The sequence below is a fragment of the Dermacentor andersoni genome, chromosome 2, assembly GCF_023375885.2.
Source record: "Dermacentor andersoni chromosome 2, qqDerAnde1_hic_scaffold, whole genome shotgun sequence".
Classification (NCBI taxonomy): domain Eukaryota; kingdom Metazoa; phylum Arthropoda; class Arachnida; order Ixodida; family Ixodidae; genus Dermacentor; species Dermacentor andersoni.
The window spans coordinates 6392777-6414923 of record NC_092815.1 but is presented as its reverse complement, the minus strand read 5'-3'; the positions used below and the strand labels follow the sequence as shown (position 1 = coordinate 6414923).

Genomic DNA, 22147 nt, shown 5'->3' with positions numbered 1-22147 from the left:
CAACGGCAGAGAGCCCACGCATCAAGAACAGAGACATTGCATGCACAAGTTATGCACATATGCACATGTTGGAAAGTGCAGCATAGTTTTCATTCTAGGCCTTCGGACAAGCGCAAGTGGCTTATTGGAGTAATTGCAGTTTTCAAAGTAAATTGCATCAGAGAATTCATAAAGTACAAAGTGCACGCGAGCTGCAGACATGATAGTTTCAGATTGTAATTCGAACATGCGAGAAAACATAATTCTGTTAGTGGATACTCAAGACAAAGCCACAATTGGAGGAAAAATATTCATGTTAATGTGAAAAAAGGTCCATGGGGGATAACCTTGGGATATCCATGGTAGGATATCTGAAACAGGTCCATGTGCGATATCCTTGGGACATCTGTGGTGGGATATCTGAAACTGGACGTCTGGCAGATGTCCTATGTATATCAGAAATGGTGCATGGGAATTGGGACATGATTCAGATGTCCTGTGGATGAAATGTTTTCACTGGGAAACTCCACATCGGCGCTCTGCTGTGGTCACTCTTTTGGGAAATGATCCTGTGTAATTCTCGTCTAAGAGTTTCGCTAAGTGACTGCAGTCTGGCATATCCATAGCCGCTGACAACAGGCTTCTTTATGTTGCCTTTGCCATCGTGGTGCTAGACGAAGCCAGATCAAGTGACCAAACTGTACCACCATTTTTGACGTTTTTCTAGTTGGTTTACATTGCAGACATTATGGCTCTTCTTTTGAGGAATGGTCTCTTGAAATGCCTAGAATAAAGTAAGTTTCAGCCATTTGGCTAGCAGGAAGAGTATCTTTGGGTGAAGCAAGACACTATTAAGCCTCATTGACCAAAGTGTGTCATATGCCACAAGGTGATTCAGAACATTACAATGGGAAAATCGACTTTGAAAAGCCAGCTGAAGAACTTGTAGAGTGTATGCAATTTAGCGGCTGCTTAGGTATAAGGATTGCAGCTAGAAAGTAGGAGATTTGAATATTCTTTAGCTTATGTTATGACTAAAGTCTGTTTCAACCTCCTTGAATTTTGCCATTCAGCAACCTGGAAATCCTTGAATTGTCCTTGAATTTTGAATTGGATATTCTGTACAATCCTGGTTATGCTGCCCAAGTATCTACACCAATGAGTAGAAGTTGTTGCATCCTAGTGGCATCTTGCAGTGCCTCTTAACCTTGTACTACCCTCGCTTAATTAGGATATAATGGGCTGCACTTGAGAGACTTCTGCCTAAACATTCTCTTCCACTATGGCTGTGCATCTGGATGTGATCAAGGTTGCTGAGCCCCTTTATCATTTCTGAAGGGGACAAATTTAGACTCCTGATTGCAGTCTAAACATTCTGACCACTGATGTTTAACTTGTTGTGAATTTCTGGACCATTTTTCAAATGTTGAGTAACAAATGTAACAAATGTAACAAATGTAACAAATGTAACAAATGTGTTTGTTCTCATGTCTTCTCCAGCACGTGCCTTTTTCCTTTATTTTTCTTTTCTTGTATTATCTCTCCTTTTCTTCACTCACTATCCTGATTCAATGTGCCCTTGTTCTCTCTAGAGCAAGCAGCATTGTGCCCCACCTGGTGGCAATATGGTTGCAATAGTAATGATAATAATTAGAAGAATGTGTCCTTCTTTCTTTAACCTAGTCAATTAGCAGTGTAGCAGGTGTTGCTGGGCTACAACTGTGCAGTACTTCCGGACGGTGAACACGCGGGTTTCCATTGTGTACCTGGAAACGTGGGCAACGGGGGACCAGGTGGAGCACACGAGCGACATCCGCCAGGCCCTGCTCAACTTTGTTGACTACTCAGCCAAGAACCTTTACAAGCAGGCTGTTGACGCTACTCACCTGCTCACGTATGTGTGGGTTATTGACTACACTGCTTCTTGACGTAGTGTATAGGTAGGGTTCAGTATTTTCGGTTTCTATTCTTCAAAAATTAGGCAAAAATTATGTGGTTTCTGTCAGTGAATTAGCTTCTTGCCCTGAGCTTTCTTTTAGAATTTTTTAGTGAACATCTGGTTCATTAATTTTGTTGGCACTGAAATGTGCTGTGTGCGGAAAATGTGCAGAAAAGATCCTGTTGTTCAACACTGTAGTTGTATCCAATATATTGAATAATGAGAAGCAGTCCATAGCAAAGACACAATGCCATAATGCCATATAGCAATGTGATTGTACAGGAATTAGAGTGAGTGCATTTGATATTCGAACATAAATAGAATGCCTTTTTAATGAAAACATCGAGCAGCTACAGAGCTCTAATGAATAACGCAGAAAACAATGACTAAAGTGTAGACTCGCGCAAGGGCCGCACTTTTTTATTACAATTTTGATGAGGTGTGGCCCTTGCATGGAGCTGAATGTTTTGGTCAAGCCCAGCCAGTGACTGGTGCACACCCCAGGTCTGGTAGCGGTATGTGGAAGTACACAGCGCAAGAAAATTCGCTGATGCGTGCATGCGGCATCGTGGCACCAAGTGCGATTGTTTCTCCATTGCAGAAGTTGTTTTCCAAATTTTGGGCTGCCTAGTTAGGGGTTCGGCCCTTACACGAGTCTATACGGTAGGTAGATTGTGGGGATGCGCGACTCTCGCGCGTCCCCTGATGTTTTTCCCGCATAGCGCGCCTCCTGTAGTGCGGCTTCGCCGCGTGGCCGGAGTGATGCCCGCGGCGGTCGATGTTGTTGGGGCGCAGTGCGAGAGATGGCGCGAGTGTTGCGCTGCTAACGCCGCCGACAGGCGAGGTTACTTGGGCGCCGAAAGGAAGGCACTTGCTCTCTTTGGGTTCGGGGAACGAGCGGGACGGACGTGCCGCCCGCGCGTGCGCCGACCATGCTTTTGCGAGACCGTCTCGCGTGGCCGCCTTGGACACCGTTCGCGTGACAGTACGCGCGAGCGACCAGGCGTTGGGATCCAGCATGGGGCGAACATATTCGCTCGCAATGCGGTCGCGGTAAGTCGGACTTCTAGATTTGTCGTGCGCCCATCGGCATGTTTTGTGGATAGCAACTCGGCTAGCTGGCATTGATCTATGAAAGGTGCAATAAATGCCCTTGTGACTGTTTGCACTACTGTGTTGTCGTTCCTTTGTCCCAAGAGTACGGAGGAGAACCCCGTATCTCCCACAAGATACAACCCAGTGTTAGCATCTGTAAACTTCCCCCTGCATCCACTGCAGTGGCTGCTGAGCAAAGACTGCAAGCACCTAATCCAAGGATCCCCCGAGTGCTGATGGCACACACATGGCATTATGAGGGCGCCACACATCAGTTTGTCTCTACAAAGAATGGTCTAACCTCTTTGAAGGATGCGTTTGGAGGAGACAGGGCAAAGAAAGGGTTCATTGTTGTTGCATGCAGAGCAAACAAGTGTACATGCCTTTTTGTCTGCCAGGCAGAACAAGGCTGACCAATATTTGCTCCCTCTGAACACTTCCACCACAGGAATGGAGGTCCATGCCAGTGCACTAAGTACCAAGCTGCTGCTAATATATGTATATGCTAAATATATCCCACAGAGTAACTGGTAATTACAATGGTAGTCTGATACATGATGGAAAGTCGCACGGATGTCAAAGACATGTGCATTATCGGGCAATGTCAAAATATGAGGGTTGATCCAGAAATAAGGTTCCCAAGGAGCTCCAGCCACATGGGAAGGTGCGAAAGCGAAATCTGGCAACATTGCTGCACACGGCTGTTCCCCCACTCTCGATTCCCCCCGGCCACGCTTCGCTGCCTCGCTCATTCTTGGCTCAGCAGCCATCCATTATCGAGGTTCCCATTGTTGATCCCGCCAAGTGCAAGATTCGTTCCGTAATTCACTTTTTGCACGCCAAAAGGACTCCACCCATGGATATTCATCGTCAGTTGACAGAGGTGTATGGCGACAAGTGTATGTCCGTTCAACACATGCGAAAGTAGTGCAAGGAGTTTAGTGTCGGTCGGAAGGAAGTCCACAATGAAGAACGGAGGGGAAGACCATCAGTATCGGAGGCAGTTATCAAGATGGTCCAATGTGAAGTGCTTCAAAACAGGAGGATCGCTGTCCGTAAACTTGTTGCTCAGATTCCTGGGAGTTCTTGTGGTACAGTGGAAAGAGCTTTGACTGACAAATTGGGGTATCACACGTGTCATGCTCGATGGGTACTGCAGCTGTTGACATCAGACCACAAGGAGAAATGCTTTGACTGCGCTCACCAGTTTCTTCAAAAGTGTTAAGAAGATAAGGAAGGATTGTTGGACTTCGTTGTTACGGGAGACGAAACGTTGGTGTTTCATTTCACTCCCGAAACGAAATAAAAATCCAAACAGTGGTGTCATCCAGAGTGACCAGTCACAAAGAAGTTCAAACAAACTCCTTCTGCTGGCAAAGTCATGGCCAGTGTTTGTTGGGATCGTAAGGGGATACTGCTGATCGATTTCGTGGAATGTGGGAGAACAATCAACTCAGACAGTTATTGTGCAACACTAAGAAAACTCAGGCAAGCTATTCAGAACCGCCGATGAGGACGGCTGGCAGCCGGTGTAACGCTTCTTCATGACAATGCCTAACCTCACGTCTCCCGTCAAACCCACGAACTTTTGACAAACTTTGGGTGGACTGTCATGCCCCACCCACCATACAGTCCAGACCTCGTGCCTAGTGATTATCACTTGTTCCCCAAGTTAAGGGAACATTTGAGTGGCCAACGCTTCCGGAGCGACAATGAAGTCAAAGAAAAGGTGAAACGCTTCCTCAACGGGTTGGTGGCGGAGTTCTACAACATTGGGATACAGAAATTGGAGCACCGTCTACAAAAATGCATAGAAAAAGATGGCGATTATGTAGAAAAATAGAGCAAAGTTTCATCTCTCCAATGATGTAAATTTCTATGAGTATAAACAATGTTGTCTATTTCTAAAATTGATGGGAACCTTATTTCTTGATCTACCCTCATATATCGAATGATATCAGGGTCAGCGAAAGGCATGTTCATTCGTCAGTGTGAATAAGCTGTATTTGTTATTTTTGTTAAGTAAGTATATAGCCACAACTAAAAAAAGAATGATAACCAAAGTTATGGGCTGTGCACTGGCCAGCTTGCTCTGGAGCGCATGGCATGTGGGAGATCAGCAGAGTCTCGTGTTGCAGTGACACATGCAGCTGCCACTGGCAGGCATCATTCCCTATGCCACTGTGTTGCCAGCACTTGGCGCTCTGGTCAATACATTCTAGGTGCTCTTAAGTCTACTTACACAATTACATGGCCCACACATGTGCTTTGACGTAGTTGCCTCAACAGGTGCACATGTGGTCCCTGTATGTCGTTCGTCATGGTGTCAGCATATCAGCCTAGATAATCCATTATTGCGGTGCAGTGCATGGACAGCTGGTCTTCTGTTGGCATGCACCTCTGCAGCAGGTCATGCTACAACATTCTATTTTAAGCTTATGCATTATTTATACATGTTAGTTCACACTGTGATCACGGTAATTTCTTAGGGTATTTTCATCATAAACTTCCCCTTTGCACAACATTTGTGATTGTGTTACATATTGTGTTGTGTTCGGGGATTGGCACCTTATAATGACAAAAGAGATGTCTTTGTGCCAGACTGGGCAGCAAGGATGTCTTGTAATATGTGCAGAGGTCGGCACTTTCCAAGTCGAGAGGTGGGCATGGCCATCCCAGACACTGTGTGTACAGCGAAGGCTGTGGGAATAAGTCAGGTGAGTAGTACATTCATGAAGCTCTGTGCATGGCATAAGCATTGTGATGCAGTACAGTATAGAACCTCGTTCATACGTTTTGGGGAAAAAATGCGAGAAAGAACGTACTAACCGGGAACTCGTATGACCTGAAGTAACTAAAAAGTTGCACAGACTCAACTGTAGCAGACATCTATGTAATGCGAAGCGTTGCACGAATCGTAGCAGCACAAGATGCCAACACGCGTAAAGCTGGAGGGGCTCCCGCGACCAGAGACACGTTTTGTTGTTTTTATATTAAATTTGCATAGTGTTTTAAGTCCGTGACGGGAAACGGAAACGAAATCGAGCTGGTGGCCAACGCTTGATGCCGCTGGAACGAAAGGTGACGCTCACATCGCGCCACCTGCAGAAAGAAACCAAGGTCGATCCAAATAGGTTGCGAAGCTTTGGGCGAAAAGCGGTTCAGCACAAATTGTCACCGACATCACCAAGGGTGGTTATGGGAGCAGCGAAGTACGACTATGTTTGGAGGGAACAAACATTGGGAAAGAAAGAAGCATTTTTTAATTCAAACCAGACACAGATTCATTCAACGAAAATAAACTTCCTGGTAAATTTTATATATTCCTGACGAGTTAAGAAAACACGTTTATTTAATTTTATTATTATTAATAAATACATTTCTTTTCAGCTCCTATCATTACAGGGTGCGTTGACGTCGCTATCACTCGCAGTGCAATGCACCTCTTGAAATGTGCAGAAAGGCGTGCTCGTCAAGTTCACCTGTTGAAATACGCCCCCCGCACATGTTGTGCTTTCTTGCTTGTCGAAGTTTGTCAGAATTTGGTGTCACAGGTAGCTTCATCGCTTCTTAACCTGTTCAGTCAAAAGTAGTGAGTTGCGACCACCAGATAATTGCGTAGTTATTTTCGTGCGACTGCGCTCGCTGACGGGCTTCGCATCCGACGATAGGATCAGCACTCTACACCTAAAGCTTTCGTCGGCCTCCAAGGAAAGTATGTTCTGTGCAGGGGTGCGATTTCGACACCCGTATGGCTGGTCTTTTCCTGCATCGCTTTCCGTGCTGACAGCTCGAAACGCCCATCAAGTCGAATGGCAGAGCATTTGAATATATCGCTCTAATGGCAGGTCAACAAAACCAATTTCATGCCTTCGAAAACAAAATGATGTCACTTCTGTTTTTAACGGATATGGCATCACATTATTTTTTCTTCTGCCGGAAGTGTTCCCTCCAAATACAGATGGCACTAAGCCCCATGAAGCGCCGATGAACTGCCATATTTTGAATGTATGGGCTCCTGGAAGCTTCGCTACCAGGTATATATATATATATATATATATATATATATATATATATAATTTATTCATACTGCAGGCCAATATACTGGCCCATGCAGGAGGGGCAATACAGTTGACCAGGTAATGACAAAGCAAAAAGGATAATAATAAAAAAAATATATAAGCAGTGCATGAAAAGGATGCAGCCCATAGCCACATTACAAAAATCAAAATGCTTATCTTAGCACAGTAACTACAACAAAAATAATCACACATTTGAATTCATATGTGGATAGAAAACGCTGTGCCAAACAGCAATCGGGCACTAAACAAAACAAAATACAGAGAATTTCACAAAAATGCAAGAAAGATAGTGAGAAATACTGCTTATGGTTGTGTTATTTTATATGACAAATAGTTTTCCAACTCATTTATGAAGTTCCCTGATTGAAGTACATCAACAGGGAGGGAATTCCATTAGTTTATAGTATGTGGATAAAAACTATTCATGTGAAATTTTGTTTTAGCAAATAATGGCGTAAGGGAAAAGTTGTGTCTATGTCTTGTTTTTCGTGCTTAAGAGGCGTTACATAATGAGGCATTTGAAGCCCAATTTTTTCATTTATGATGCTATGTGATAACTGGAGACGACTAACTTTGCGCCTATGTTCTAGTGAACTGATTTTGTTTCTAAGCATCAGTAAGGATGGGGAATCCTCTTTTTTATATTTTCCAAAGATAAATCTAATGGCCTTCCTTTGTACACATTCCAAATTCATGATGTCCTTTTTGGTATGAGGATCCCATACAGCCGCCGCATATTCAAGTTTTGATCGTACGAATGTGTTATATGCTAAAATTTTGGTGTTTACCGGTGCCTATTTAAGTTTCCTTTTCAAGAACCATAATTTGCACAAAGCTGCTGAACATGTAAGGGAAATATGTTCTGACCAGGAGAATCTGTTAGTGAATACGATACCTAAGTGTTTGCATTTTTCAACATCAGTTATTTTTGTGTTGTTTAGAACATAAGAAAATATACTAGGTTCCTTTTTTCATGTTACTCGCAGCAAGACTTTTATGTACACTTAATTCCATGCCCCAAAGTTTACACCAATCAGAAATTGCAATAACTGACTTCTGTAAGCATGCGTGGTCATTTTGTGACGCTATTTTATTAAATAGCACACAGTCATCCGCAAATAAATTAACATGCACATCATCGTGGATTTCGTCTATTATATCATTAATATAGATAAAAAATAAAAGGGGTCCTTATACGCTGCCTTGTGGTACGCCCGAAGTTACCTGACAGACACTTCAGGAACATTTATTAATTTCTATGAACTGCTGCCTATGTCGGAGATAGGCTTGGATCCACGATATATTAATTGAAGGAAGACCAATGCACTTGAGCTTGTAGATTAATTTTCCATGAGGTACCTTATCGAACGCTTTACTAAAATCTAAAAAGAGCATGTCAATTTGTCCGGACGAGTCAAGTACTTCAGAGATTTCATGAACAACTGACACAAGCTGAGTTGAAGTCGATAATCCGTTTCTGAACCCATGCTGTAGTGAAGATAGGACACTGTGATCTGTCAAATACTGACGAATAAAGCCTGCAACAATGTGCTTTAATAATTTGCTGCATGTGCTTGTAATAGAAACAGGACGATAATTTCACACTGTGACGTGATCGCCCTTTTTATGAATTGGGACAACTCTTGCCTTACACCAGCCTGATGGTATCTCTGCTAAATTTAAGGATAATTTGAAAAAATCTGTTAAGAATACATATATCTGTTCCGCATACCTTCGTAAAAATGCATTCGGAAGCTTGTCAGGGCCTGCAAATTTCCTAACGTTGATTTTAAGGAGCATTTCCAAAACACCTTCCCGGGAAATCGTAATATCACACAAGACAGACCTATTTGTATTGCATCGTTCGAATTCATTTAGGTCAGAGAATACACTCCTGAAGTAATCATTAAAATGCTCAGCAATTATCTGGGCATCTTCAATAATTTTACCATTAATGTTTATTTTATGTGCTGCCTCTTTTGATTGACTTAAATAGCACCAAAACTTCTGTGGAGCATTTGAAATAAAATCAGCAAGGCTATGACTGAAGAATCTTTCTCGTGCAGCTTTAACTTTTGCCAGTAATTAATTTTTTAATTCTTTGACATGCAAACTCTTTATTTTCTTATGTTTTCGTTTCATTCTTTTCAGCCTAGTTTCAGCCTAGTTTGGATGATATCTCTGTTGATCCAAGGGTTTGGTGGAGGCTTTTTGACCCCCTTCAATGGAATAAATCTTTCAGTGCAATAAGTAACAGTGTCCCCGAACCTTTGCCATGAAAGCTTGACATCATCCTGGACAATTTTAAGATGCAGGTCCAAGTAATCAATAATTGATTCATCATCTGCTTTAGCATAATCCCTAATCTGAATTTTTTTTCGGGGTAGTCTGACATTATTCACAGCCATCGATGACGAAAAAGAAATCAGTTTATGGTCAGAAATGCCAGTTTCAATTTTGACGGTTCCTTCACCAAAAACTTCGCTGAGGAATAAGAGGTCAAGTATATTCCCTCCCCGAGTACATACACTGACAACCTGCTGAAGGCTGAAAGTTAGCATGATACCAATGAGTAAGTCAGAGGAAAGACTGTGTCCATAACTCCAATTTCGCCATGCTATTTGTGGGAGATTAAAATCACCAGTAATTATTAAACTTTTTCCTCCATATTTCAAAAGGTGATCATATAATTTCTGCATAAAGTGATGATCAGCATTTGGTGTCCGATACACAGAACATATAAGTGTTTAAGTGTATGTATAAGTGTATAAGTAAGTGTTATATAAGTGTATAACAGCTGTGTCTTACCAGTACTCACATATGGGGCAGAAACCTGGAGGCTTACGAAAAAGGTTCTACTTAAATTGAGGATGATGCAACGAGCTATGGAAAGAAGAATGATGGGTGTAACGTTAAGGGATAAGAAAAGAGCAGATTGGGTGAGAGAACAAACGCGAGTTAATAACATCTTAGTTGAAATAAAAAAAAAGAAATGGGCATGGGCAGGACTCCCCTTCTACACTCCCCTTCCAAGGGAAGGGGAGTGTAGCAGGGGGCGGCAGAAAGTTAGGTAGGCGGATGAGATTAAGAAGTTTGCAGGGACAACATGGCCACAATTAGTACATGACCGGAGTAGTTGGAGAAGTATGGGAGAGACCTTTGCCCTGCAGTAGGCGTAATCAGGCTGCTGCTGATGATGATGGTGATGATGACACAGAACATAATATGAATGGCTCACCCCAAACAGAGACACTCAAAAACAAACTTTCATGATTATCTATCTGATCTAGTTCCCTTACAACAACATTATTCTTTGCAATAACTGCAACGCCACCATCTCGGGAGGACTCATCTTTTCTAAACAACTGGTGGTTTGGCGAAGCGATTTTATCATCATGCACCCCATTGTGCAACCAAGTTTCAGATATAACACACACATGAGGATCGTATACTGGTAAAATATCCTGCACTTTCTCTATTTTGTTGACTATGCTTTGGGCATTTAGTGAAAGCAGCCGTAACTGCTGCGACTGTGACTGCTAGTTGGTGTGGTTTGGTCGCAATTTTGCGCTCTATTTTTTCTTTGCATTTAGTTTCCGCGTGTGCAGTACATCATCCCAAAAGAACAAGTCATCATCAACGCAAATGTTATCATGAAGAAGCCTAACTTTTCTGCCGATGTCTTTTTCTTCTTGCGCACTGCTCCAAAGCAGACGGCGCTTGCGCAGCGTGTCTGCCCAATAACTGTTTTGCAACAACATGCCTGTTCCCTTCAATTTGTGTGCTTTTTTCAAGAGAGCTTGTTTTTCAGGATAATCCTGTCAGAACGCAATGACTGGCCTTCGTGTGGGTGCTTTTCCAAGTCTGTGAATTCGCGCCACAGATGTACAGTTTATTCCTAACTTATATTGAAAGACATCCCGGATAACCTTATCCCGCAGTACCGCTTGTGTTTCATTCGAATCCTCAGAAATTCCAAACACTACCAAATTCGAACGGCAGCTGCGGTTTTCCACATAAGTAAGTTCTTCTTGTTGTGTTTTAAGTGTTTCCCATACTGCAGTTACAGTCGCATTTACTTCTTCGTTCTTGTGGTTTTTTTTTTGCTGTTAATTCAATCATACTGCCTTCCAAGTTGTTTAAAAGCTTTTCAATACCATGTATCGCTTTCTCCGTCGACTCAAGGCATTCTTTCAAAGAAGCAATGTCTTCTCTAATTGCCTGTTGGCCACTCATTAATGACTGGAACATTTCCTCGACGGTTCCCGGGTTCTCTTCTATATAGCCACACACCAAGAGCTCGCAAGAATTTAAACACTCATATGCAATACTCATACACACATGTGTGCATGGCAGTGCAACCAGAAATCTATCATCACTGCGGATTGTGTTATTGTAACTAACCTGTACAAGAAGAACAAGACGCATAGTCAGTGATGTGCGCCCTGCGCTTTCGTCGTGCCCACTGGCAAGTCCATCGTGCGGTGCTGTCTTTATAGGAGTTGAATCTGTTGACGTCAGGAACCCGTGACTTGTAATCACTGCATCATCCGTGGATGGAGGGAAGCATGCAGCTTCACCGTTGATATTGCATGTTGTCGCTGTTGTAAACGGCTTGACTGAAGGCGCAGTAAGGGAGCTGGCGGATGACAGGAACAAAGCCTGTACAAGAAGAACAAGACACATAGTCAGCGATAAGCACCCTGCGCTTTCGCCTATTTACCTTGAAGGAATGACGGCGTGTTTGGGCTATCGCCTACTCAAAATGCGCAGTACATTTTTAACGGCACTATGCTTCACATGCTGTAAAATAGATAGGTGAGGATGCTTATCGCAATAGGATTGGCAGCAATAGCTGTGAATGTGATGTGCGACAACCCAGGAGAAGATTTGTTGGTACTGGAATTAGAAACTGAGTACACGCTGGCATTTTTACATGAGACGGGCGGGCAAGTATTGCGGTCAAGCTGCCGCAGCGGCCGGCTGCTGTTCTCAATCACGCGCCTCCTGCTTTTTCTTATTTACACTGGATCTAGCGGCAGAAAATGTGCCATATGATAGCATTCCACAGCTGGGAATGGCGGTGCATTCGGGCTATCGCCTACTAAAAGTGTGCGATACACGATAGCTGTGAATGCGCTGTGCGACAACACGGGAGGAGATTTGCTGGTACCGGAATGGGGCTGTGCAATGATATGCACTGAATTCGATCTGCGAGGCAGCGACAGTGTCGCTGGGGCAACTGTGCCATGTTTACGCTTGCAGAGCATAGAAAAAGTGCCAGTGGTTTTTCTCAACATCTGATCCCTATCTTTGGGCCCACCGTTCACCTTGTAGACTTAACCAGTTGCTGATATATAAGCACGGGTATTTCAGTGTTTCGTGAGCAGTGCTGTTGGTATTTGTTTATTGAACTGGTGCACATACAATGTTTGCACATCCGGACAGACTATGCGCCTTGGCCGTGCGTCAACTGAGATTCAGTGTCATTGTGAACTGTGTTGTGTTTGGCTGCAGCAGTCACATAGGAAAAAAGCCAGATGATAGAAATGTTGCCCAGATTGGGTTCTTTTCGATACCTGGTTATCTTTCTTCAATACAGCCTCATTGTAAAAGAGCACAGCAGCTATGTGCAAGCATGCCTCTGCAAGGCTTGCCTTGCAGGTGCAGTGTGCAGCCAGCACCTCGCTGTCTCCTTTTACGAGAAGCCATAGTATGAGTGGCTGTTCATTGAATGATTGTGAATTACTAATCTGGGAGGGCAAAAAAACAAAAACAAAAACCTGTTTTGGTGAGACAAGCAGAATTGACGCAACATAAAAATGAAAAAGCTTTGGAATCACAGTGTTTAGTTCACACTGCTTTATTTTTTTTTTTCAGTGAAGCGATGTTAACGCTACCTTTAATGATGCAAGTGGACAACACACAGTAAATTCCGTAATGAAGGCGAATGTGTTACACGAGCACTTTGACACACAGCTGCTGTACCCAGCCGCTCGTCAGATAACTGCAGCCTTCCATTGACTTTCAAGCTTTCAATTATTGCTTGTGGGCCATGAAACTCATTGCATTCACAAGGTAATCTTTGATGTCTGCGAGATCCACGCAAAGCAGTAGTCCAACATCATGCCGAAGCTCATCATCGTTGAGTTCGAGCTGGTCGACACAGTCGCATAAGCGCACTTTGTTTTCATAGCGTGATTTTTCTGGTTCACTCAACCCACGCACGTACGTGCTTAAGCGCATCATTGACATACGATGTACCACTCAATAGCCAAGTCAGAAAGGACGTGGGATAGTACCTGCTTGGCTACGCAGGCCTGCTATTAGGCAGCATGAGCTCGCGACCGAAGTTATGGATGGATTGGTGGACGGGTGGGTGGATGGATGGACGGACGGACGGACGGACGGACAAACGGGTGGGTGGGTGGATGGATGGATGGATGGATGGATGGATGGATGAGGCTGAACCCTTTAAATCGGGTGGCGGCACACACCATCTAGCCATGACTAATAATATATCTTGTACTTAATGGAAGGTGAAATTTCATTCTTGCCTTGATTTTAGCCACCAATCAGAATCTCCATTCAGTTATTTCTAACTGTTGTGAATCAGCATGCGCCGCTGACACGTGTTTGTTTTGTTAGATTCACCGGCCTCGCCTCTTGTGAATCGGCAGTGGCTGCGGCTGACGTCACAAGATAAAGACTATAAAAGCTACACTAACCTTTAATAAAGCGTTCGTTCCTTGCCAACTGCTTCTCGAGTTACTTCAGTGGCGACGAGGCTGCCCACCACCGGGCCGTGCCTGCTCCATGGCGTCCCACGCCGGACCACCGGGTTTCGACGAAACGGAAGACAGTTGGGACGCCTACCAGGTGCGTCTGCAGTCCTACTTTGAAGCTTACGATATCGTCGACTCGAAGAAACGACGAGCCCTGCTAACGGCAGCCTTAAGCACGGCAACAGTCGGCACAATAACGGTACGGTGCGCGCCGGCGAAGATTCAAGACCTTACCTATGAGAAGCTGCTTGAACTGCTGGCAGAGCACTTTGCGCCACAGGGCAACGAAATAGCGGAGTCTTACAAGTTCTTCACCAGATGCCAGCGTCCCGACGAGTCAACGAAGGACTTCATTGTGGAAATTCGGAAGAAGGCCTGCAGTTGCAACTTTGGCGAGGCACGGGACAGGATGCTACGAGACAGACTTGTTTGTGGTCTACGTGATACCGGCATTCGTCGGAAGCTTTTGGCCAGACCTTCGCTGACGCTGAAAGAAGCCGAAGATATAGCGTTAGCAGCAGAGATGGCAGCTCTCAACGTTGATCACATGGAGAGGACACAGGATTATGGCGACGTCCATGCCGTGAGGAGCAAGGTGCAAGGTCAACCGTATTACCACAAGACTCATCCGAGCACTTCTCGACCAAGCGAAGACGTCGTTTGCCCGTGCTGTGGTAGCACTAAGCACAAGGCAGCAAAGTGCAAGTTTCGCCGGGCGGAGTGTTTTCGCTGCCGACGTAAAGGGCACCTAGCTAAGATGTGTGTATGGAAACAAGGGGTGGCCCTTTGTGAGGAGCATTCTTCAGAGAGCGACGGCAACGAACTTTGTCTACTGAGTTTGTACACTACGTCGGTAAACTTGGTCAAGCCTGTGGTTCGCACCCTCTGCTGGAGCGGAATTCCGCTGACAATGCAAGTGGACACCGGATCGCCTGTCTCCATCATTACGTGGAAAACATACTGCAAGCATCGGCATGCCTGGCCTGCGCTCCGCGAGACGTCCTTGCAGTTGTCCTGCTTTCTTGGCAAGCTGCCCGTGAGGGGTCAGCTGAAACTTCCGGTCTCGTACGCGAGAAAGGCCCTAGATGCAACTCTAACCGTACTGCAATGCGATGGCCCGAACTTGTGCGGGCGAGATGTCATCAGCGCATTTGAGCGTAGCGGAAGGTCCGTCTTCAGCATTCTCGGCGAGGAAACCTCCGTTGAGCAAAATGTCCCTGACAGTACTTTGGTTAGCGCACTCTTAGAGGAGTTCGGCGATTTGTTTACGCCAGGTCTAGGGCTAATTGATGGCCCCGCAGTCCATTTGCGGTTGCGGGAAAATGCGATGCCGCGGTTCTGCAAAGCACGTTCTGTGCCGTATGCAATGCGGGAGCAAGTGTCAAATGAAATAGACAGACTTGTTAAGCATGGCATTCTCTCGCCTGTCGACAGTGCAGAGTGGGCCACGCCTTTGGTTCCCGTTATCAAAAAGAATGGTTCCATTCGGTTGTGTGGCGATTTTAAGGTGACCGCAAATGCTGCATGTGTCACGGAGCAGTACCCATTGCCAAAAATAAGGGATATCTTTGCAAACCTAAACGGTGGTGAAGTATTCAGCACCATCGATTTGAAGGATGCTTACAGTCAGTTGCCGCTTGACGAGGAAACGAAGAAGATATTGGTCGTAAACACTCCGAAAGGCCTGTTTTGCTTTAATAGGCTTCCTTTTGGTGTAGCCTCTGCTCCTGCAATTTTTCAGAGACGTATGGACGGCATCCTGCAAGGCATTCCGGGCATTCAAGTGTACCTGGACGATGTGGTAGTCGCGGAGAAACGCGGCAACTGCGAGACGCTGCGTGAAGTTTTCAGACGTTTCCGGCAACACGGTGTCAAGCTGAATCCGCAGAAATGCAAGTTCCGACAAGCAGAAGTTGAATTCCTGGGACATCGTATAAATACGAACGGATTGTTACCTAAGATGGACAACATTGCTGCAATAACGAAAATGCCGAAGCCAACCGGTGTTGCGGAACTACGGGCGTTTTTGGGCTTCGTGACCTACTACCACTCATTTCTGGGAAACTTGGCTACTGTTCTAGAGCCACTGCATGAACTGCTAAGAAAGAACCCACGCTGGCAGTGGGGAGCGAGACAAGATAACGCGTTCCGAGCAACAAAGCGGCTGCTAGAGGAAGCTAAGTTCTTGGCGCACTACGATCCAAGTAAGCCGCTTATCTTGGAAACAGATGCGTCGTCGTGCGGCGTCGGCGCAGTGCTATATCACAGAATAAATGGGCAAGATCGACCAATTGGGTTCCGGTCGCGAACGCTTTCAGCTGCTGAGCGTAATTACGCGCAAATTGAAAGAGAGGCATTGGCAGTTGTCTTCGGGGTTACAAAGTTCCGGGAATATCTGCTCGGGAATCATTTCACGCTTGTTACAGATCACAAACCTCTTCTGAGCCTTTTCAGCCCCGACAAGCCCGTTCCCGCCATGGCCGCTGCCCGGATTCAGCGTTGGTCCCTCTTGCTAAGCGCCTACAACTACAAAATTCAGTTCAAGCCAGGAAAGACGTTGATTCCTGCAGACACCCTCAGCCGTTTACCGGTGAGGCAGGAGCATAACAACACTAAGGCTGCAGAAGATGACGCTCGTGAGTATGTTCTTCTGACCGATCACCTCAATACCTGTCCTCTGTCGGCGAGTGACTTGGCTAGAATGACTGTTGACGACAGCGACCTCGCGCAAGTCCGTGATTACATTCAGAATGGCTGGCCACGGTACTTGCAACCGGCTCAGGAGCCGTTACGCGTGTACATGCACAGGAAAGACAAACTAACGTACAGCCACGGAATTGTGTACTGGGGCCATCGAGCGGTTATTCCAGCAAGTGCGCGGCAGTCAATGCTGCGTATGCTGCATGATGCACATCAAGGGATAACGGCTATGAAGAACCTGGCACGTTCTGTTTTCTGGTACCCAGGGCTCGATCGGGACATTGAGAAGCTGGTCAACGCGTGTCCAACATGCATAGAATGGGGCAGCATGCCTCCTGCCCGACAACCCGTGCCTTGGCCGGACACAGAGGAGCCATGGTCTAGGGTCCATGTCGATTTTGCGGGTCCTGTGGAAGGTAACATGTTGTTGATCGTGGTTGATTCCCATACGAAATGGATCGAGGTTACCGCCATGAAGACCGCCAGTTCGGCAAAGACAATTGAAGCACTGCAGACTATGTTCAGCCGGTTCGGTTTGCCGAGGACCCTGGTGACGGACAACGGGCCGCAGTTTACTAGCGAAGAGTTCAGGACATTTATGAAGCGCACTGGCATCGCTCATTTGCGGACAGCTCCCTACAAACTGCAGTCTAATGGCCTGGCGGAAAGAGCAGTACGGACTGTCAAACAGGGGTTAAACAAAAACACACGCGGCAGTTTGCAAGCTCGGCTGGACCACATTCTTTCGCATTATCGGCGCACTCCCTTGCCAAATAGGCAAACCCCAGCTTCTATGCTTCTCGGATATCAGCCACGTTCTTTATTGCACAACGTCGTGTCACGACCATTCCCTTCTGCAGGTGCGTGCAACAGTGGCCCACCGCTGAGCAAAGACGTCTGGTTCAAGAACTATGGAGTGGGTGACAAATGGAAACCAGGCGCGGTAGAGTCCACCGAAGGCTCGCGAATGGCAACGGTAAAGACTGCAGATGGGGAGCAACATCGCCGCCACCTCGACCAGCTAAAAACCAGGAGGACCAGCGTGGAAGGAGAAGCGGTGGAACCCGACGCCCCCATGCAAGTACCGACTAAAGGCAGTCAGAACGCAGCGGCAGACTCGCGATCACAAGGACACGACAGCAGTCACAGTCAGGCTCAAGTAGACACCGACATTCGAACGCCATCAGACGGGCCGGCCGAAGCAGAGGTTGCTACTAGCGAGCCGCAAGTGACTGACCGGGCTGAAGTGACACTGCGTAGGTCCAAGCGGAAGCCCCGGCCCCCGGACCGCTTCACTCCTTAAGGGGGAAGAATTGTTGTGAATCAGCATGCGCCGCTGACACGTGTTTGTTTTGTTAGATTCACCGGCCTTGCCTCTTGTGAATCGGCAGTGGCTGCGGCTGACGTCACAAGATAAAGACTATAAAAGCTACACTAACCTTTAATAAAGCGTTCGTTCCTTGCCAACTGCTTCTCGAGTTACTTCACTAACCGCCTAAAGTCTATTTTTCCTCTACTGTCTCTGAACCCCACTGCTTTGAATAAGTCTACCCCATTGCTCTTAACTGTAGGGTGAAGCCTTTTACAGAAAAGTATCAGGTATGCAGCCATTTCCTTCCTCTCCACACACACCGCATAATGTGTCTATCCCTTGGTACTTGACTGAGTACGTCTTAGTCCGCAATACTCCTCTCTCGGCTTCAAACAACAAAGAGCTTTCCCTTGAATTATCATAGATATTTTCTTTGGCAATTTCCTGCTTGAAAGTTCGATATGTTCCCAGTGCTGATTTTGTCTGCATCCCTGTTTTCCATAGACCTCTCCGTGTTTCTTTAACCTTTTTCTTAAGCGATGTTTCTTGGCTTGCTTCTCTGTCATTGTCCAAATATTTGCGTGACAATTTTCTGGCTTGCTTCCTTCATATTATGTCAACATTCCTCATGTACAAGTAACTGGAAACTTTCCTTGCCCACTGCTTTCCCGCCATTTCTCTAAATTGCTCCTCGAATTCTGTTTTGCTGCTAGCTTCCCTGCCCTTGAATGATGTCCATCCCATGTCACCCTGCACCCCCTGTTTTGGTGTATTTCCATGTGCTCCCAAAGCAAGCCTACCTACCCCTCGTTGCTTAATTTCCAACCTTGCTCTATCCTCTGATCTCATGCACAGGACTGCATTGATGAAAGTCAGACTAACGACCATTACCACTTCCCAAATCCCTCTCACCACCTCGTACCTGTTGCAATTCCACAGTGCCCTATTTTTCTTCACAGCTGCATTCCTGCTACCTTTAGTTGTTATATATTTTTTATGTTCCAATGAAGTACTCAGCCCCATTGTTTATCCACATGCCAAGATATTTGTACTCATCCACTACCTGCAGTGCAACCTCCTGTATCCTATGCTCACTGGCCTGGTTATCAATAAAAATCATGACTGCTGATTTTTCATTACTAAACTTTAAACCTAACCTATCTCCCTCTTTACCGCAAATGTCCATCAATCCCTGCAAATCTTCCTTGTTGTCTGCCATAAGTACAATGTTGTCTGGATACATCAGTCCTGGTAATTACTGTTCAGTCCATTCTCTTGCTTGAAGACAGAAAGGTTGAATGTAAGTCTATTCCTCTCTAATTTGGTCTCTAATCCTTGTAGATACAACATAAACAACAAAGGTGGCAGAGGGCACTTCTTCCTAAGCCCCCGCTGTATCTCTATAGGCTCAGATGTCTTTTCTTTCCCATTTTATAAGCACCTTGTTACTTTTATAGATATCTTTTAAAAGATTATTTACTCCATCCTCCACCTCTAGTGTGCCTAATATGTCCCACAAATCCTCTTGATATCCAGAAATGCCACCCACAGGGCCCTGTGTTCCTTTTCTACTATTTCAATACACTGCGTCAATGGGAACAGATTGTCCTCTAACCCCCTTTGTTTCCAGAACCCATTTTGTAGTTCCTCCAGCACATCCTCGCCCTCCACCCATGCCTGCAGTCTGTCCTTTACAATCTGCATCACCACCCTGTAATCCACTGACGTCACTGTTATGGGACAGTAGTTGTTTATGTCGGCTCTGTCCTCCTTTCCCTTATTATATCCTGCTTAGTCTCCACCCAATGGGGGCTCTACCGTCCATTATCGTTTTGCTCACTACCTCTCTTAATGCTTGCTTAGATTTTGGGCCCAATGTCTTTATTAACATAGGAATTCTATCGGCACCTGTCAGCACGCTACTAGAAATCCTCTTCTCTGCCCTTTCCTACTCGCTGTGTTCAAGTGGAGCCACTGCACTAACCAGGCTATCTTCGTCTGATGGAGTACATGCAATGTTTGATTGTACTTCAAATTTTTTTTTTGTCATCATTGTTCTTATATGTTCCATTGCCTTATCTCCTTCTAGCCGAACACCTTGAGCTGGAACTATAAACTTCTGCTCGAAGCTAGTCTTATTACTCAAGGAGTTGAGATGTTCCCAAAATTTCTTAACTGCTTTTCTATCCTTCTTCTTTACTTCTGACAACCTTGGGTCCCCTTTCCTCTAATCTTCTCATTGATCAAATGGGATGCCTTCCTTCTACATTTATGGCGGGCACCGCTAGCACTCCTGGCAGATGATGTCATGTGCATACCCCCTAGTGCACACCGGCATTTTCATGTGAGACGGGCGGGTGAGTATTGCAGTGAAGGTGCCGTGGCAAGCAGCTACTAGTCTCAATCGCGTGCACTCCACACATTTTCTTTACATGTGATCTAGTGACCGGAAAACGTATCATACGATTGCAGTTTGGCAATGTACTGAATGTTGGTGCCAAAAAATTCTGTTTTCCAAGAACATATGAACGAGAAAAAAGTAAGTGTAACTCAGTCGGGTCATTTTTCGTGTTATCAATCGTGAACGTTGGTGCCGGGAAATTGTATGTAGCGGGATCATATCAACGAGATTCTGCTGTACATGGCATTTTCTGTTTGCATGTGCAGGACACAAATGTGTACGAGCCCCATCTGGTGGCCAGTACTATGACTCACATGCTTGGCCACAATCTTGGAATGAGCCATGATGACGGAGGTCAGTGGTATTATCTGTTGAACTTGGCAGTACCTCCAGTTATACTGCTCTAGATGTTAATCCTAATGTTGACTTGAACTGTTTTATGTTCAGGCACCCATTGTCATGCGTATGTGAATATTAAGCTATCATTAATTCAGGCTCTCCAGCATAGTATGCCAGATTCTCAGACATTTTACAGCAGAGCTTTCGTTGCCTGTTCCTTCAAAATTCCCCGCTGCTGCTGGCTGACTGGCTACTGTCATGTCATATAGCTCGCACACAGGATGGCATTCCTATCTTTACACTCCTACTTGTGATCATTCCTGCATTGTCAAGTCACCATGATTGTTCGATCGTAGTCACTCTGTCTTAGTGATTTCACTGTCATCATCCCATCATGCCCACAGCTTGAACTTGGAAAGGGTGAGCTAGGCGCAGAAAAATTCACTAGGCAGGCTGCAACAGCCTGCCTGGGTGCACCACACAATGTGCCTAGCACGAACCACAAAATTTTTAGAAAGGTGAGATTCAACAAAAAAGAAAGACTAAGCCTCATTGCATCCAATGCATCTGTGCTTAAATTGAAAGGCACATTGGCTACTTTCTTATGCGCTCACGACATTGCTCGCCTATGTTCTGGGCTGGATTGATGAGGAAGCAACCCTTTTGTGACTTGGTGGCGTGAATATCCACCGATGGGAAGAGATGATCTTGTTCAGTGCAAATGACCTTGTTCTCTAGGAAACTGCCAGTGCCAGGACTCGTGGGGCTGCATAATGGCACCTGGCATTCTGTGAGTAAGCCTGTTTACAAGAAGGAGTCTTGTTCTGCACTGTGCCACACTTTTGCTTACTTTGCAGAGGAACCAACCACATCCAGCCGTACCACTTCTCATCATGCAGCCTGGAGGAGTACATTAATGCACTGCGCATTGGCCATGGCATCTGCCTCTTCAACAAGCCTGGCCAGGTAAGGAGTGTAAGAGGGTGGCAGCCAGCGGCTCCCTGACGCTGTGATGTCCACACGATGTGTTCCAGGTTCTTTTGGACTGTGGTGACCTTCAGGGACCTTCGTCAGTGCCAATTCACTGCACACCGTTGGCACCTCACGGAAGTACTGACGAAGGCGTGACAAAGGCACGCACTCCTAGATTTGTCAGCAGTCCAGAGGGCTTGGAAAGGCTAGTGTAGTGTGCTGTCTGCAGAACAGTGGGCCAGCAGCTGCCATATACGTAATGCCAGAAGCCTTTAGTCTGTCTGCTTAGACCTCATGTTTGCCTTCATCTGAGCGCTAGCTGCACAGTAGAGTAGGTCAGTGTTGCCTGAAAAGTTGTAGACTCCTTGCCACTTCTGGCAAGACAATGGCCCGTAATAGCTGAGGCATTTGATCGTACCATAAGATGGTTTGCCAGGCCATGGTTATTGTGTTGCAGTTCCACTGTTTTGCCTCTCAAGGCATCACCACCACCATCACTACTACTACTACTACTACTACTACTACTACTACTACTACTACTAC

The 22147-nt window shown here is 45.6% G+C and overlaps 1 protein-coding gene across 5 annotated transcripts in view; it reads left to right on the top strand.

The window, feature by feature from the left end:
* mmd (disintegrin and metalloproteinase domain-containing protein mind-meld) overlaps positions 1-22147 on the top strand; it is a 206371-nt gene that overhangs the window by 85051 nt on the left and 99173 nt on the right. For 3 of the 5 annotated variants that reach the window (XM_055077571.2, XM_072286331.1, XM_050190182.3), the window contains 6 exons: positions 1707-1873; positions 5649-5730; positions 20560-20647; positions 21371-21422; positions 21490-21598; positions 21667-21765. In XM_055077571.2, the coding sequence (XP_054933546.1) occupies positions 1707-1873; positions 5649-5730; positions 20560-20647; positions 21371-21422; positions 21490-21598; positions 21667-21765 (597 nt within the window). The remainder of the gene's footprint in view (positions 1-1706; positions 1874-5648; positions 5731-20559; positions 20648-21370; positions 21423-21489; positions 21599-21666; positions 21766-22147) is intronic. The other 2 variants (XM_072286332.1, XM_055077572.2) reach the window with 1 other exon arrangement.